This window comes from Cyprinus carpio, chromosome B15 (genome assembly GCF_018340385.1).
Source record: "Cyprinus carpio isolate SPL01 chromosome B15, ASM1834038v1, whole genome shotgun sequence".
In the NCBI taxonomy this organism is placed as follows: Eukaryota; Metazoa; Chordata; class Actinopteri; order Cypriniformes; family Cyprinidae; genus Cyprinus; species Cyprinus carpio.
In genome coordinates, this window is record NC_056611.1 from 19,699,611 (window position 1) to 19,713,899 (window position 14,289).

General features: G+C 36.2%; 2 protein-coding genes across 3 annotated transcripts; one reads left to right on the forward strand and one right to left on the reverse strand.

The window, feature by feature from the left end:
• Positions 1 to 754: 754 nt before the first annotated feature.
• LOC109103164 (CAP-Gly domain-containing linker protein 3) lies at positions 755 to 12,136 on the forward strand. Of its 2 annotated transcripts, none has more exons than XM_042739675.1 (14): positions 755 to 911; positions 3,330 to 3,478; positions 3,648 to 3,787; positions 5,462 to 5,555; positions 5,756 to 5,917; positions 6,092 to 6,210; positions 7,049 to 7,285; positions 7,385 to 7,520; positions 7,655 to 7,795; positions 8,347 to 8,481; positions 8,656 to 8,779; positions 9,148 to 9,212; positions 9,593 to 9,665; positions 9,781 to 12,136. In XM_042739675.1, exons 2-14 carry the CDS (start codon positions 3,349 to 3,351, stop codon positions 9,836 to 9,838), a joined length of 1,614 nt encoding a protein of 537 aa, XP_042595609.1. In that variant the 5' UTR covers positions 755 to 911; positions 3,330 to 3,348; the 3' UTR covers positions 9,839 to 12,136. The 2 variants fall into 2 exon arrangements, with proteins under 2 accessions (XP_042595609.1, XP_042595610.1); XM_042739676.1 differs by having other exon boundaries at positions 9,784 to 12,136.
• A 382-nt stretch (positions 12,137 to 12,518) lies between these two features.
• On the reverse strand, positions 12,519 to 13,763 carry LOC109103170 (homeobox expressed in ES cells 1-B-like). Its single transcript, XM_019116528.2, has 3 exons — positions 13,189 to 13,763; positions 12,885 to 13,072; positions 12,519 to 12,724 (listed from the first exon to the last, which is right to left on the reverse strand). The coding sequence occupies exons 1-3, from the start codon at positions 13,493 to 13,495 to the stop codon at positions 12,626 to 12,628; spliced, it is 594 nt and encodes a 197-aa protein (XP_018972073.1). The 5' UTR covers positions 13,496 to 13,763; the 3' UTR covers positions 12,519 to 12,625.
• Between the last annotated feature and the right edge of the window lie 526 nt (positions 13,764 to 14,289).

The following is a 14,289-nucleotide window of genomic DNA, read 5'->3' on the forward strand; positions in this document are numbered from 1 at the left end:
AAAAGAAATATATAGAAAATAGCACAGTGTTCTACTGAGCTACAGGAATTAGTCTGAAAACAGCTTTGGTATTATATTAAATTAGCATGGTATGCATTTTTAAAAAGTGTTAATGCAACAACTCAACAGTACAGGCTATTATACAGAATAGCTGTATACATATAGCAATATGTTCTTTCTGATACATTGTAGTGAAAATGTTTCTTAATTCTGAAATATGTCCCTACTGTATATAAAGATATGACGTTTAGAATATGCCAGTTCTGTTCAGGGCATTTGGTATGAGTTTGTACCCGTGCCCTTCTGAAAATAAATAAATAATAAAAAACTTGGCTTCCAATCAAATTGTTGCTACTCATAAAATGTTAACCTTTTACAAAAACCATTGGGCTAAATAGGCCTACACGTTGGAGAAACTTCTAACTTAGAGCGTTTTTCCACTTAGTTTCTCGACAAAACAGGACTGTCGTTATTCATTACTTTATTGTAGATTTACATATATGCAAATATGTAATACTAAGTTTTAGCGTGTTGATAACAAATTAAGATAACTAGGTTTGCCGTGCTCATAGAGACGCCAAAGACAGTCGTTTTAACTGAAATTCCTTTCAAATGCTGACCCAACCATTAAAGTCATTGTATAAATTATACATATATTGCATTAGTATTTGAAACGCGCAGGTGTCTTTTAACAGCTGCAAAGAAAAAAGCGTTTAAGCCAGTAGCAGGTTCTAGAATGAGCATCAAGTTCGGTTGAGGAGATGCGGAGAGGAGAGTGGTCCAGCTGTGAGTCACAGCCGTGACGCAGGCAGAGAGAAGGACAAGGCGCAGCATCCTCTCCATCCTCCATAGCACAACAACGACTCACAAAAGAGTGGAAGAGAAATCGCGATTTTGAGGCTTGTTATCAGGTAAAAAAGGCTATAATTCCGCTCTATCAAGTATCTGAATTTTTCGCAAAATATAGCTGGTCATCTTGTTTTTTCCGCGTGAGAAAAACAGCCTGCTTTGTTTTTCATGTGCTGCGTGACGGAGCGTCCATGTTTTCTTGTTGACACAGGGCAAGACTGACATGCTTAATAAGGGAATACGAGAACACACTGCGACTGTTTTTATATATTTAGACGCGAGATACAGATTTTAGATGATTTTGACTTATTTATCGTCGATTTAATCAGTAATGTTGAGGGATTGAAGACTGTGTCGATTTCATTTGTGCACGATTCATTTCTGAATTACGCCCCTTTTTGGTAGAAAGCGCTGGAGTAAAATAAAACAAATTAAATATTCAACAGTCAAGCAGTTTAGATATCTTTAAATTACATATTAATATTTTAAATAATATCATATATCTTATGTAATAGTCTTATGCTTTTATTTATTCATTTTTTTTCTATAAAATGAACGATTCAGCTGTAGGTTATATATACTTGACTGTTATGAAATATTATGTGGTTGCATTTTATTGTCTTCTTGGTAGACCTATTTTCCATTATTGAAGTAGATAAAACTTTGAATCTTAACCTTGCAGCCATTAAGGAAATTTTCATTTCCATGCATTTTTAAAAAGATTTGAAATCTGATTGAAGTGTCATCTATCATTACAAGATGCAAAATATGTGGTCAGTTTGTTAAATTGACATCTTTATAGTGAATAAACACCATCCTGTCTCCCACAGTCTGATGCAATAGAAGGACAATTGAAAGCACTACCACAAACAGCTGATGTGTGAGCTTATTCCAGAAGCAATTAAAAACCTTTGAAGGAATACATAATGTATTATTAAAAAGAGCGAGTGATACTGAAGCTCATATTCACTTTGATCTTTGCTTTGATGAAATAGTATTCAGAACAGATCAGAATATCTAGGCATTTCGTGAAATAGTCAATAAGGAATCACAATAAAAGCTCAATAAAATCTGATAAATTAATCACAGAAAATATGTTTTAAAATCTATCACATAAGATCATGATTAATGGGCTTTTGAAGGTACCCATTAATAAGTATTTTGATTTTATTATACGTCAATGGAAGTTAAGTTTATTCCAATGGATCAGGTTTTTTTCTCTAATTAACATGAACTTGAAATGCACTGTATCTTCAATATTCTCTTTGGAAACATATAGATTGCAGGCATACTGATGGTAAAAACCATAAAATGTATCAGTTGCATGAAAAATACTACATGTCATGGTCTGCTTTCCAAATATTTAGGGTAACTTCCAAAAGAATTTGATAAAACAGTGTACTGTAGGACATATACTGTAGTGTTGGGCTAAGTCTAGCATTCTCTTGTTAATTCCCTGAATGTTATTTTGATGGCTGATTGAGCAGAATACAGTTATGGGCATCTAAGACATCAAAATAAATTGTAGTGACTTATATTCACCATGGATCTCCAGTAAGATGGCGCAGTGGCTTGTGAGGTCTGGTCTCTCCTCTGTTCCAACAGACAGTGCTGGAAGCAGTGAGTCACTCATCCTCTCCACCAGACTCCGTACTAAACTTAGAGCCTCGCTGGGAGGGATAACTGTGGCGTAGAGGTTCATGATCATACGTCTCATATCATATATACTCACTTTTGTTTTTGAGCAGTGATCAAACAAAAAGAATATTGAGAGTGTCAATGAAGACTCGGTTCTTTTAGGGTGTGTTTACAGGTGGCTGGTTTGGTTTGATTAAAATGAACTCTGGTCCAATTGCTCTGTTAGTGCAGTTCAATTAAATAAGGATGAATGCTGCCTGGGTGAGCATCTAACTCGGACCTACTGGTGCAGTCTCTGGGGCAGTTTGATTGATATATGAGTGCAACTTAGACCAAAGCATCTAACGAACCTGATATCACAAGATGTGACTTGGTTGTATGTTGCACATTATAGTTGAGTACAGGCATCATGGAATTGTAAAAATACCACCATATATACAGTACACACATGCAGTGAGCGTGTGCTTGCACACAGCATTGATTTGGATGTTCGTTAAGTTCTCAACAAATACATCATTAAAGCTGTCCGATTAGGTTGTGACTGTTTTTTTACGCCTTTTGTTTTGTATCTTTAGTTTAGGTATTACAATTGACAGTGTGAACGCTATCTAACGCAAACCTAAGTATCATTTGCTTTTTTGGTATGGACCAAAATAACCAAGATACTAAATCAGTGTGGTTTTTAGTGGACAAAATGATGAAAATCAAGAAAAAATCAGTTATTATTGCTGGGTTGATTTTCTTGTACACATTTTATGAGCATTGCTCTATCCAATGTCTATAAAAGTTATGAAATTGCACTCTGTATTTGTTATTTTTAACTATGCATTTTTAATCTACAGGCCCAAACACATAAGCAGAATGACTAAAGAGGAAACTTCTGAGGTGGAAGAGGCCCAGCCGGCCTCTGAGTTCATCAGCCCTGCTCATGAACCCCGCAAGAAACCCATAGTGCATCCATCTGCACAGGCTCCACTGCCCAAGGACTATGGTGGGTTCCTCATCCTAGCAGTCTAGATCTACCCAAATATATTACAGAGTACAAGAAATCCTGAGCTACACGTTTATAAAATTCCACAACATAATGTAGTGGTAATCTTATTGGCTGTTGTAATAAATCCCTGTATTTATATCCTGTATTTTGTTTGCTTCTATTAAAGCATTTACCTTCTTTGATCCAAATGATCCGGCCTGCATGGAGATTCTGACAGACCCTCGGACCACAATCCCAGAACTGTTCGCCATTATCCGCCAATGGGTTCCACAAGTTCAGCACAAGATTGACATCATAGGCAATGAGGTAGTCAAGATTCAAGTATTTCTTACGAGTTGTCAGCAGTATAGACAGGAAACGTCCTGAATATGTGGGCAACTAACAAAACATATCTATTTTACTTAAAGGGATAGTTCACCCAAAAATGAAAATTCTGTCATTAATTACTCACCCTCATTTTGTTCTAAACCTCTAAGACCTTCGTTCATCTTCAGAAACCTAATTAAGATATTTTTGATGAAATCCGAGAGCTTTCTGGCCTGAAAGGTAAGCACATTGTTAAAATAGTCCATGTGACATGAGTGGTTCAACCATAAGTTTATGAAGCAACGAGAATACTTTTTGTGTGCAATGGGTGAACTATCCCTTTAATGAATAAAGACAGTAAACCATTAATAATTGACATTTCTGGAGACATATTGAATTTCTATCCAGCTGTGGGTATTTTTGTGTAATATGATCTATTGATAAACTGATGATAGAGTCTGGTTTCTAATCCATAGGTTGTGTTTAAACTTGTTGAAGACTTTTGTCCTCTTCACTCTTTGTGAGAGTTTTTTTTTTCCAAATGTTTCTCAGCTTTCTTTTTTTCATCTTTCTGGAGTGCATAGGTTGGAACGAGATGTTATATCACCACGCAGAAATACTGCACAGTCACATTTGCATTAATCTCTATATTAACTTTTGCCAAAGTGATTTGATTGCACTACAGGAAAATAAATGTCAGCCGACTGAAATGATTTTACACATGTTGTACTGAGAAAGGGTCACAATGTTTATTTACACATTTTTTTTTTTATTCAAATTGACTAACATTAATTGAAGTCTTTGTAAGCACTTGTAAACTATGTAAAGATGTATGAGTAATGGATTCGGAGGTGTCTTGCTGTAGATAGGTGTCCCTGGAGGAACTGGAGCTGCAGGGATTGATAGCAGTGCTAATAAGCCTCCTACATTTGACTGATCTATACACTGAGTCCTGCCCTAAATCAGCTACACCTGTCAGGTCTCGGTGAAGAAGAACTCTCACTGCCCACCAGTATTTAGCCTTGTGGGTTTAACTTGTGATGTGTAATCAAAGTAAAGGGTTTCATAAGTTCAGAAGGTTAAAAGTTTTCACGACCTTCCTAACAAGTCTAGCTTAAACCATCCTTTATGCTGGTTTCACTGGTGTCAGAGAAAAACCAGAAAACCACATTTTGAGTTATATTTTTCTGCAGGGAAATCACTGGTAGAGGATCAAAATTGTGACGATTTTTAAAACATAATTTCCAATACATCATTTGGGATAGATGGCATTTTTCATATTTTTTAATTACACACAAATCTTTTTGATGTATTTTTGTATGTATATAATAGACATGTGTTCATTTTCAATAATACTGCACTCAATTCAATAGGATTCTTGCATATCAGCTCCAAGTTTTCCACAAAATGGATGCTATATATTACGAAAATGTGACGTTTAGGATGACTCAGCAATAAGGCTTCTTTCTATCACATATCATAAATATTAATTGGCTTTATTTTCATCATTAGAGTGCATCTCACTAATACGGCTCTCATCCAGCTTTGAAAGTGGCCATTTGCTTTTGAAAAGCTTCATCTACTCAAGACCGTAATTGCCTGCAAGTCTGCATTAGTTATTAATTGGCTTCCAGTTGTATGGACGTTCATGTTGATAAACTCTGTCACTTTCAGATATTAAAGCGAGGTTGCCATGTGAATGACCGTGACGGCCTGACGGATATGACTCTTCTCCACTACTGCTGCAAAGCAGGAGCTCACGGAGTGGGTGAGTGATCACCTTGCGATCCACAATCCAAATCTGACATTTCTCTGTAATTGAGTTCATTAAAGTTGAACAGCTTGTAATTTTAAATCCTTTAATAGCTCTTACCTTGCTGTGCATTTCACACTTGCCAATTTAATAAAAGCAAATCTAGCCTGCAGCACGTGACCGTTGCTGTAGTTAACAATGTGTTTTCTTTTCAGGTGATCCTCAGGCAGCGCTCCGGCTGTCCAGTCAGCTGATAGCTCTGGGAGCTGATGTGAGTCTGCGCAGTCGTTGGACCAACATGAACGCCCTCCATTATGCGGCTTACTTCGATGTGCCAGAACTGATTCGTGTTCTGCTCAAAGCGTCCAAGCCTAAAGGTGAATTTCAAAAACTTTCAGTAAGCCAGATGCTTTTAGAAACTATCTAGCCATATTCTCACACATAAGCTGAGGTAGAAAATGCAAAGTACTTTAATCATTTAGAAAATGTCAAGTATCATGCACAAGCAAATGAAAAAAAAGCAAAAATCTGTTGCTCTTCTCTCCACACAGTGCTCAACTCCACCTGCAATGACTTTTGTCATGGCACAGCCCTGCACATCGCCGCCTCCAACCTCTGTCTCGGTGCTGTCAAGTGTCTGCTGGAGCACGGAGCCAACCCTACTGTCAGAGTGAGCATAATGATTTATACTTCACTTGAGTTAATCAGCCTAATTGGCTTTGCTATAAATCCACTTGGTTCATTTTGAATGAATGTTTCAGATGTCTTCGCTGGTCTGTTTTCAGAATACTTTTAAATGGACACACTGTATATATAAAATAAGATTCACAAATATATTCTACCATTCAAAAGTTTGGGGTTGGTATGATTTTCTAATGTTTTTGAAAGAAGTCTCTTGGCTAACCATGGCAGCATTAATTTGATAAAATACAGTATAAAAATGTTGTGACATATTATTACATTTTAAATATCTATTTTCTATTTGAATATATTTTGAAATGTAATTTTTTCCTCTGATGGCAAAGCTGAATTTGCAGCAGTCATTACTCCAGTCTACAATGTCACATAACCAGAAATCATTCTGGTATGCTGAGTTGGGGCTTAAGAAACATTTCTAATGGTGGATGTTAAAAACTATTTTGCTGCCTAATATTTATTTTGTGGAAACATTTTTTTCGGATTCTATGATGAATAGAAATTTCAAAAGAACAGCATTTATTTTAAAAAAGAAAAAAGATTTGTAACATTATAAGTCTTTACTGTCCCTTTTGATCAAATTTATGCATCCTTGTTGAATACAAGTTTTCATTTTGTTTAAATTTTTTGACCCCACTTATTGATAACTTATTGACACCAACCTGTCAAACAATAGTGTGTATTTATGAAAAAAATTATTCAAAACTGCACTCTGACTTTTCTTATCGACCCAGTAGGCAATGTAATCTCAAAATGATAAATAGCGGCCTGATGGGACTATAACTAACAGATAAACTCTCTTCATATTACAGAATGATAAGGGTCAAGGCCCTGCTGAGGTTGTTCCTGACCCCATGGACATGAGTCTGGATAAAGCGGAGGCTGCCATGGTGGCTAAAGAGCTGAAACAGTTGCTGCTGGACGCAGTCCCGCTCAGCTGTAACCTGCCCCGTGCCACCCTGCCCAACTATGACAACATCCCAGGCAACCTCATGCTTTCCTCCCTGGGCCTCAAACTAGGGGACCGTGTGGTGCTGGACGACACAAAGGTGAGATTAGGAGAGTCTGTGTGTTTAAAGACTTTGTGGAATGGATGCAGTGTCTGAAGGTAGGATATATAGATATAACACAATGCCTCTTTTCTGCAGGCTGGCACCCTCCGTTTCTGCGGCACCACTGAGTTTGCTAGTGGGCAGTGGGTTGGTATTGAGCTGGACGAGCCGGAGGGCAAGAACGACGGGAGTGTGGGTGGGATCCGCTATTTTATCTGCCCCCCAAAACAAGGTGTGTTCTCTTAATTTCTGTATAATAAAAGTTATTTTATAATTGTTGTAATGACAACAGATCTGATCACAGTATTTGGATGAAACAATCTGATTTCTAGAGTTTAATATTTGGTGTACACATCTATTCTTCAGGCATCTTTGCCCCTGTGTCAAAAATCAGCAAAGCTCTTGAGCAGACCCCCTCTTCAGTCACCTCCACGCCAAAAACCCCTCGCATGGATTTGTCTCGTGTAACCGGCAAGATTAAAAAAGAGAAAAAAGAGAAAGAAAAGAGTGAGTAATAAGATCTATATATCTAACAACTATCTATTTTATATGTGTGATTTGAATTCTGTGTTGTTCAGTGTTCATCTTCTATTAATCTGTCATCAAATCAGTGTTTAGTCCCAAGTTAATGTGTGACTACTTAAAATGAGTCTGTTATGTTTACCAAGGCCGCATTTATTTGATTAACAGTAATATTAACAGGGGCGCCGCTATGGATAAATATTACCAGTAATATTATTACAATTTAAAAGAACTGTTTTCAATTCAAATTTATTATAAAATGTCATTTTTTTTTTTTTTTAAGTTTAAAGCTGATTTTTTAGCAGCCATTAATACAGTCTTCAGATGATCACATGATCCTTCAGAAATTATTCTAATATTCTGATTTTTTTTCTTAAAATAGAAAATGATTCCTTTAAACTGTAATAATATCTCACTATGTTATAGTTTTGTACTGCATTTTTGATCGAATATAAGCAGCCTCGGTGTGCATAAAAGACTTGTGTATATCTGAAGTTTGTCAACTGAGTTCCACATTTGATTTGCTTCTCCACCAGCTCCAAGAAAGAAGTCTTTGTCCGGAGTCAGTTTGGATCCTGATGGAGTCAAGGTTGAGGTTGGGGATCAGGTGTTGGTGGCAGGCCAAAAGCAAGGGATTGTCCGCTTTTTTGGCAAGACAGACTTTGCTCCTGGTATGTCTGAGCGAATGTCTGAGATAATGGTATAATATAATGATATAAGAATAAGACTGACATGATGATTTGCACTTATCTTATAATTAATATAAAATCACATATAAGTACAATAATGTGCAGCAAGTATTAAGAATTGTGTGTGTGTGTGTGTGTGTGGATTCTTGTGATCAGGATATTGGTTTGGTGTGGAGTTGGAACAGCCCACTGGAAAGCATGATGGCAGTGTATTTGGAGTGCGTTACTTCCACTGTCTGCCCAAATATGGGGTTTTTGCACCACCATCCCGTGTTCAGAGGTAAAATCTTCAACATGTACCAGAAAAAAAAAAAAGTTTTACAGATACCCAACTTGGGTTACAGTAAATAGGGATATGTTTTACTGCTTTGGTTGTAGAATATGAGCACAGCATGCCTTTCATTTAGCTTTTATTACTGGATAGCAAACACATTTGCAGTAATGTTTCACTGTTTATGAAGGGATAACGAAAAAGTCTAAGTAAATGTGCTAAAATACCATCTACGCTGTGAAGTCTTTGTAAAACTATCTATTATAAGGTAAAAAAACAGAGACATTTAGTAAAATTTAAATTTAAAAAATTTAGTTGTTCAGATGAATTCTCCAAAAAGACATCAACAGTATAATTAGATTTTTTTAATCTTGCAGAATTGCAGGGCCCAAAGATCCTCAGGGGGATGGGACACTAGTGAAGAAAGTCCACCAGGTGACTAGTAAGTACAACGATAAGAGCATGTTCTTCTTAAAATGTTTCTTGTTTGAAAAATGTGGGGTTTTTTTTCTTTGCCTGTTTTTAAAGCAACACCGCTTCACAATCAGAGTGTGTGCATTTGTATGAATAAACAACATTAGCTCACAGTTAGTGCTCCATCTTGTGTGTATCTTGTTGGTTAGGAATACAGTGACACCTTCTGTCCATAATGTGTAATAGCATTAGCCATAAGTACTTTTCCCGTCTAAAGTTTAACATTCAGCTGGATGATTGCATGGAGTAAAGAACAGAAATATATATAATTGATTATACAATATCAATGAACAACACAGCCTCAGGTGCATGGTTATAATATTTGTCTGTGTTCATCCTCCTATACAGTGTCCCAGCCGAAGCGTAATTTTAATGCGATCCGTTCTCCAAAAGACATAACATCTGAAAGTTCCATATCCAGGTATGCTTGTGTCCCATAAATAACACATGCTTTTGGCTGCAGCTGTGAATTTATAATGTATCCTGTGATGCAAAATTAAACAGCATTTTACATTCATGATCTGTTTCTGTTATAGCAGGTTGCTGTTCTGTTGCTGGTTTCCCTGGATGCTCCGTGCAGAGATGCAGTCCTAAATCCACTGGTTACATCTTTAATTCTATCTCCCCCTCTTTTTCTGTTCCTGCTCAAGATAAAATCTCGCCCACTCTGTGTATTTCCATTATTCGTATATGCTTCTCTCTGTGGACTACCCAGACTGCTGTCCCGCCCCTTTGACGGCAACTCAATAGCAAAAAAATAGTGCCTTGTCAAGTAACTAATGTCCTGCATTCCGATGATTGAATTATAGACAAACAATCATTAATGAGTCAAAATAAGGGAAAATCATTCCTACTAAAAGCCATTCATATCTCTCTATCTGCTCTGGGTTTTTTTTTTTTTTTTTTTTTTTGTTTTTGCTAAACCACTGTGGGTAGATTACTGGCAGTATTCAAGCTTGATAATACAGTCATAATCCACAAGCAACTAGGCTTGTACATCTATTTTAATTTGTAAAGGTGCTCTTTTGTTTTGTTTGTAAACATGCTGCTGTATTATGTACCTTTGCTGTCTTACTTTACAGTATTTTATAGCATACAGACTTTGTTTCCTAAGTTTCAAATGCCTTTAAGTGAACTAGTAGGTGACATATTATTAGTAAACATAAAATGTTTCATTGTAACTGAAGTCTAAAAATATTGATGCTGCCAATGTGGAAAAAAAGAGGGTTTTTGTCATTGGAGCCCAATGCTTTTTTCATCTACAGTGAAACTGTGAGCATATAGCTTAAAAGATATTAATATGCTGCATGAAATAAGCAGGCATCGGCACGTTTTTAGGTCATAAACTGCTCTGAAATTAGGTGAGAGGCCTGCTTTAGATATTATAAGCTAACAAATCACATTTCATTTAATTAAAACCAACCAAAGCGCAAGCTCCATGATATAGCAAAAGCTAAATAATCTCTTACTTCAGAATAATGTACTGTTAAGAACCACATCAATAATGCAACTCTTGAGAGGAGGCATGTTCATTCTTAACCTTTCATAAAAACGAGGTGACAATAAGCATTTGTTGATTTTATAATCCCAAATAACCATACGAGTCACAATCATGTTTCTCTCACCAAAAAATTTTTATAAAACAAATAGTTCATCTAGTATAGTTTAAAGTGAAGTACAGTTTATATTTTAACATAAATCCTCATCTATCGTCTACAGTCTACTGTATAAAAGCTGTTAGGCCAGACTACCTATTCCTTCTCTCTCAGTTTTAACTTGGATCAGTTTTGTAAATGCTGTTCTTTAAAGTCCTGATTGTGAAAACAGTATGTGCTTATGATATCGTAACCAAGTGTGTGGGTAATAACAGCAATATTTACTCTGTGTGAACATGCTATATGAATATGGATAGAAACTCTGTCTACTTTATTACCACCTATAGAAGCACAGCATGAGTAAAAGTGTCTGTCCCTAATAGATGACCTGGGATCAATTAACAATAGGTGAACTCACTACAGTGATCCCAGAGCGAGGAGAGAATAAAAAACAACAGCTTTGCTTGTGCACTCTCCTTTCTTGTGAACACTTGGTCAGCTGCACTGATTTACAAAAAAGAGCAACTTACAAAATTGAAAATGTACTGCTTGAGCAGGTCTGAACAGCTTATGATTTCTTCAGCCGCCATGCCATCATTTCATTAAAGAACAACTGCATCTGTGTGGTAGGTTTAGCAGTGACACTGTAGTGAGTAGAATAGTGCATCTTCTGATGGAGTGCAAAGGTCAGCTCACAACAAACCTGAAATTGTGCATTATCATTTTGTGAATTACGGAGTACAGTATATTGTTTTATGGTGACTTAAAGTTGTTGTTTACCTTAATTTCAGGACAAGTCACATTCTGTTTTTTGATGCCAAAATGAGAGTTAAAGTATGACTGTAAATGGACTATTTCCTATGTAAGTATCTCGCCCTGACTGGCTCACCCTCCACGCTTTCAGAGAGTTTCAGTGTGACATCTAGCATTGTCAGCAAAGCTTTCTGTCATTTTCTATCCAGTTGTGTAATTGGTATAGCCTAGTTCGTTTGTAAACATTTATTCGTCTGACAAAAAAATATATTTTAATAATTTCACACAAGGTACTTTTTTAACGTCCTGTGCTTTGTGTTTTCGTGTTAACTATACTCTGTAAATCAGATTAATGTGGATCTTATCATGAATTCGGATTTTGGATTTGATGGACAACAACTGTAGCCTACTGCATGCTGTGTATACATTTGCAGGTTTCTTTTTCCTACAGTATATCAGCATGAAACAGCTTATTAATTCAAGTGAAACTCTAACCTGACTATGGATACTTATATGACTAATAAACATGAGTGTTTTATACTTAGTTTGAGTGTGTTGTGTTGATTGATTTGATATAGGCCTACAATACGATACGAGAACACATCAGTCTTTCTTTTATGGACTTTATAACTCGAAATTGCGAGTTTAAATCTTATAATTCTGAGAGAGAAAAAAAGTAAAAAATTGCGAGATACAAACTCAGAATTGTGAGTTTATATCTAATAGTTTACATCTTGCAATTCTGACTTTTTGTCTCAGAATTGCCTGATACATACTCGCAATTCTGAGCTTTTTTCCCCTCAGAATTGTTCGATAAAAAGTCGACCTTTTGTTTCCAGTTACTACTATTACAACAGAACCATAATTAAAATATGAACAAATAAACGAAACTCAAGTTTATTTCCCTTAGAAAGGTGTTTATTCGTATAAAATGTACATATTTTTTAGACTGTAAAAAAAAAGTGTAGGATACTTTTAAAAACAATGCTTATTAAAAGCCATTAAGTCTATGTTGATATAATTCAGTCATAAATTAATCTGATTCAGGATGGTCCTCTGGAGCGCTCCTCGTGTTTTTGTCGGGGCAGGTGGTCTGTCTCTTTCTACGTGCACGTCGATTCTTGAACCAGACCTAAAATTAAGAATAAACATTTTAGTCATTTTGTTTTTAGATATAGGCCTAAACGTTAGAAATGACGTCAAAATGGATTTTAGTTAGTTTATGTTCTGATATTAAAGTTAGCACAAAGTATAAAATGTCATTAGGCTACAGATTAAGAGCGCTTTCTTACCCTCACAGTCTCCTCGCTGAGGCCGGTGTTTCTGGCTAACTCCGCCCGGGTTTCAGCGCTCGGATAGTCGGTGATTGCGAAGAGCCGCTCGAGCGTCTCCGTCTGGTTCTCGGTGAAAACCGTTCGGATTCGACTGCGCTGTCTCTGAGCTACAGTTTGGTGGCAGTGATTCTCAGCTGTATCACAGCCTGAAGGTAGTTTTAAGAAATAAATACATTTTAAACACAAAAATGAATTACATATTTTTTAAAATAAACTTAACAAAATAAAGAGAGAAAAAGAAAAAGAAAAATGCATAGCCTACCCGACACTGCAAAAGGCCACGGTTGAGCTGCATAATCTGAATTAAAATGCGGTTTATAATAGGAGACTGGAACACAGCAGCTGTACATTCCTGCATTCCATGATGGAGATGGAAAGTTCATCATCAGTGCTGCATGGTCACCATGACCTCTAGATCCATCCTGGGAGAGCAGGTCCAGTGTTGTCAAGTGTCCTGGGAAGTCCTGAGAAGATGCTGGATGATCCACTCCAGGTGATTCTGCTGTTTGTTTGCTGGCGTCTCCCAAGATGTAATCAATAGAGAAGTTTGAAAATTTCTGAGTTGCCATGTTCAAGTAGGGGCCTACAGAAGATGCTGTGACTGTGTAGCTACTCTCTTCTCTTGCCCTCACAATAATGACATGGAGCTGGGGAGTTGTATTTGTACCCCCTGTATCGTTTTAACTGAGGTATTAATGTATTTAATTATTGGTCCATTAACACCTCTTTGTAAAGGTTAAAGTCAAAGGAAATTAACTTTTGAAGATCCACTTTGAAGAGCCTTAAACCCTTTTAACCTGGCAATTGCAATTCACCTGCTATGATACTTATGAATGTTTATTGATCACACTTCAAAACTTTGGTAGAAGTTAGTGGCCTGTATCAGATTATTGATTTTATACAGTTTAATGACATTACAGAAATAGTTTAATATGTTTAATATACAGTAGTATATGATAAAAATGTATATATATTGCAATAATATATATTGTATTTTGTTTTGATTTAGCCTAATAAATAAATAAATAAATAACCATTAAAAGACCATAAAAAAGCACATGGTAACAGATTTATGTAAATGTATAGACTGCGTTAATGGTTTTAGACATAAATTTACAATTTCAATAACTAAAACTGTTTAGGCTATATAAAATTATAATCTCATTCGTGGGCATAAATATTATGCTACGTTAATCGTGTTAGTTTATACTGGATAAAGTTTTATAGTTTATATTGAATTAAGTTTATCTTAATAGGTCTGAAGAATAAAAAAGAAATAACTTTGATGGCACTTGTTCAAAGAGACACGTGCGCTTTGAAACTGTGACGTCATCACCGCGTTATCTGACGTTAGAAAGATAAA